The 3,559-nt window shown below is 36.6% G+C and overlaps 1 protein-coding gene across 1 annotated transcript; it reads right to left on the reverse strand.

The window, feature by feature from the left end:
• Positions 1–401: 401 nt before the first annotated feature.
• LOC112905998 (fatty acid synthase-like) lies at positions 402–3,528 on the reverse strand. Its single transcript, XM_025979504.1, has 8 exons — positions 3,305–3,528; positions 3,066–3,242; positions 2,747–2,999; positions 2,037–2,216; positions 1,401–1,780; positions 1,210–1,340; positions 835–1,053; positions 402–754 (listed from the first exon to the last, which is right to left on the reverse strand). Exons 1-8 carry the CDS (start codon positions 3,505–3,507, stop codon positions 417–419), a joined length of 1,881 nt encoding a protein of 626 aa, XP_025835289.1. The 5' UTR covers positions 3,508–3,528; the 3' UTR covers positions 402–416.
• Positions 3,529–3,559: the final 31 nt, after the last annotated feature.

The raw sequence follows: 3,559 nt of genomic DNA on the forward strand, positions 1-3,559 counted from the left end.
ATTTCTTTTCTGGTTGTGCTTACCGTGCTAANCCCATGATAGGTTGATTAGAATTGTTTACGGCAGAATAATCGATGGGTCCTAGTTCTGGCTCTTTATCAGGGTTGACAGATTCGTCTTTCAGATTCAACCCAATATATCGAATATGTTTATTAGAAATAACATTCCTGGAATTATACGGTTATAGATGTATACATCTCAGCCATTAGTAAATTAATTGTTTTTATAATGTTGGGTAAGTTGAAATTTATACTAATTTTACTTTATTTTAAGGACGAATTGTAGGCAAGTACAGTATGAGTTTGAAACGAGCACTTGGCCCAATAAGAATTAGTATTAGAAAAATCTTGGAACATAAATGAACCTGGTTATTACGAAACAGGGTCAATCATGTACGGAAAAAGTATTAACTATTTTTACATACTGTTGTACAGCATCTGATTGCTTTCTCCAAACAGTTCATTAATTTCGTTATTTGTGACGTAAATGTGGTTCAATCGATAACTGAGGATGTCGTCCAAATCATCCAGAATATCGGAAAACTGGATTCCGTTTTGCCACTCAACCGTGCACGTCGGAAAACCGGCTTCTGACCTATTCTGACATATTCCAGTGAACTCTTTCATGAAATTCACAAACAAAGCCTTTGGAGCTTTTGTTTTTAATTCAGCATCGATGTACTGGACTGACTTTATATCAGAATTTCGAAGTTTCTCATAATTACTTGGTAGCAAGAACACCGCATTGATGGGGCCTTCAATTAAGAAAGATACCATTCAGCCTGCTCAGAGAATTTTTTGGTGCGTCACCAACATCATGATTTTTTATATTTACCTAACATGAAAACTTCGGAAATGAGTTCCATCGCAGAGTCTCTGGTATGAGCTTCAAATGGTGCGTGAATGATGTCAGCATTATAAAACGACTTTAAAAGTGTTAGGCGCCTTGTTAAATTGGACTGTTGGGGTTTTGATTCGGATGCTGCTATAATTTTCTTAGCTCCTCGCAGCACAAGCCATTCTGCCATATCAATCCACGACTCCTCATTGCCACCTTAAACAAATAAATTTTTAGTTAGCATTCTGTCGAAATCCATTTTGTAATCCGGTAGCGCAAATAATACATAAGTCAAAATACACTAGTGTGTTGCTACTAGGCAATTCATTACGTCTTTTTCTTGCACTTTCAGAAATAAAATATACTTCTTACCGACTATAAGATACGATGACCGGTAATCGCAGTGAAATTTAGTCATGTTAACAGTATTTAGTTGTCCTAAAGGAAGATTATGAGTCACCTGGATGACTTTTCTGGTAATATTTCCTTTATCATTTAGGTCACTAAAAGATGCATTGATAATATAAACTCAATTGAAAATAATTTCGTAAAACTTTTATTACCTCAAAAGCTTTTCGATATCAAATTTATCGTAGACTGCTTTAAACAAATGTCTCACCACAAGATTATCAATACCTTTTTGAACGAGGTTGGCAACAGACCGTTTTTCTTCAATTGAACATTGAAATATTGACTCGAGGGAGACGTGATAAAAACTTACGTGTTTAAAAAAAACTCCCAATCCCATCGTTCCGTTTTGTTCCATGTCATACTGACCTAGTTGAATGAATCTTCCGTACATACCAAGGCATCTCAACGACGCTTCAAAGAATCTTCCCGATAAATTGTTAATAACCACTTGGGCACCCTTCCCTTGTGTTGCTAACAAGAATAAAGGTTCGAAATCCGCAGTGACATTACTGTATACATTCCTATCAATAAGCTAAAGGAAACAAATACTTTAATGTATTTAGATCATTTGATTTATTAGGCTAACATAAGTTATTGGTTCTCATCAGCGCACTGTGCTTGCTGCCATCAAAAATTCAAAGATTTTAGTAACTTGAAGCATTTACTTAAGGTAATCTATAATTCAAGCTAATTCTTGCTTTTGATACTCTTCATATGTTTCGATTTTATTTGTTGCATGTTTCAAGTCCAATAGGTACTTCTCGAAACTGTAAGACTGTTCTACTTACCCTATCAAATTTTTGTAAAATGTAGGCCTTCTGTTGGTCTGTAGTCACCGTGACGAAAACGTTACATCCAATGCTAAGGGCAATACAAACACAGGCAAAACCAACCCCAGTACAAGCGGAATGGATGAGTACATTTCCTCCAGTGGTAACCCTTGCTTTATTTATCAAACAATGATAAGCCTGCGGACATAAAAAAATCACTACAGTTGTTCGTATATGCAGTCTACGTTCTGTTGTAAACATGTTTCTGGTAATGAGCAAAACAAGTTGCACATATGGAAGACAAAGGCAACTGCTATAATTCCAAGGACAAGTCTATGAGCAAGAACGGGAGGACAAACCCGAGGCTGCTACAGTCTTCGGGGGATGAACAGCTTTCGGGTTTATCTCCCCACTCAAGAAGGGGTTTTAGTCTGTAAAAATCCGACACTACCTACCCTCAGGAGGGGTCTTGGAGATTTCCCCTCCTCGAGAATAATCTCGATTTCGGTTTTGCATTTGTTCTTCACCATTTCTTTTCAGACTCATCTGCTGTGGTTCATGAATCGGAATTTTCAACCAAGTTATCACTTACCACAGTAGAATAGTCCGAAAAGAGGTTTGCAACCAAATTATTGAACAACTACAGACAGCGGAGAGAACGCCGTCTGCAGAGATTTACCGCTAGATGTGACATAAGATTCTTGTTCAATACGTTTAAGTTTGCCTACCATGGCGTACGAATAAGGAACAGCTGCAGCATCGTCTAAATTCCAACCGTCAGGCACATTCCAGCAAAGAACAGAATCGGGAATTATTTGATACGAACTCCTGTCAAAGCACGCTAAGCCCATGATAGGTTGATTAGAATTGTTTACGGCAGAATAATCGATGGGTCCTAGTTCTGGCTCTTTATCAGGGTTGACAGATTCGTCTTTCAGATTCAACCCAATATATCGAATATGTTTATTAGAAATAACATTCCTGGAATTATACGGTTATAGATGTATACATCTCAGCCATTAGTAAATTAATTGTTTTTGTTCCTACCCGGAGGCATGGAATATTTGTTTAGCTTCTTCTCGAAGTTCTGTAGGAATGGACAGATAACTACCAATCTGACCATCACTAATGACAGTAAGAACCAGGTCATGCTTCAGTATACTCTTGAATATCGATTTAGAATCATCAAATGTGACCTTTTCTTTATCAAGTAGAAATATGAACCTAATTTAGACATATGAAACAAATATAAACTTAGAAGTTACCGAATCAAAATAGTACCGTACCTTAACAATTCCGAATTTTGGAATTGTTTTTGAACGTCTCCCACAAAGTTTTTGATACCCTCGTATGGACTAACATTTGAAACCAGGTACAGTCTTTGTTTGGGTTGAAGATTTTCCAAAGTGTTTCTAAATTGCATTACCCATTGTAAATTATTTCTGACTAAGTCTTTCGATGTTAAAGTGTCACCGTGAATATAAACCATTACTGCTGTGGTGTTAACAGCCTGTTGAATACTTAATATTAATAATAATAAT

This window comes from Agrilus planipennis, unplaced genomic scaffold, assembly GCF_000699045.2.
Source record: "Agrilus planipennis isolate EAB-ADULT unplaced genomic scaffold, Apla_2.0 scaffold1224, whole genome shotgun sequence".
NCBI lineage: Eukaryota > Metazoa > Arthropoda > Insecta > Coleoptera > Buprestidae > Agrilus > Agrilus planipennis.

Coding starts and splice junctions, on each gene's coding strand:
- LOC112905998 (XM_025979504.1), bottom strand. CDS start 3,507: ATGGTTTATATTCACGGTGACACTTTAACATCGAAAGACTTAGTCAGA. Junction 2,217..2,746: donor TTCCTTATTCGTACGCCATG/GTAGGCAAACTT, acceptor TTATGTCCGCAG/GCTTATCATTGTTTGATAAA. Junction 1,054..1,209: donor GTCATCGTATCTTATAGTCG/GTAAGAAGTATA, acceptor TATTTGTTTAAG/GTGGCAATGAGGAGTCGTGG.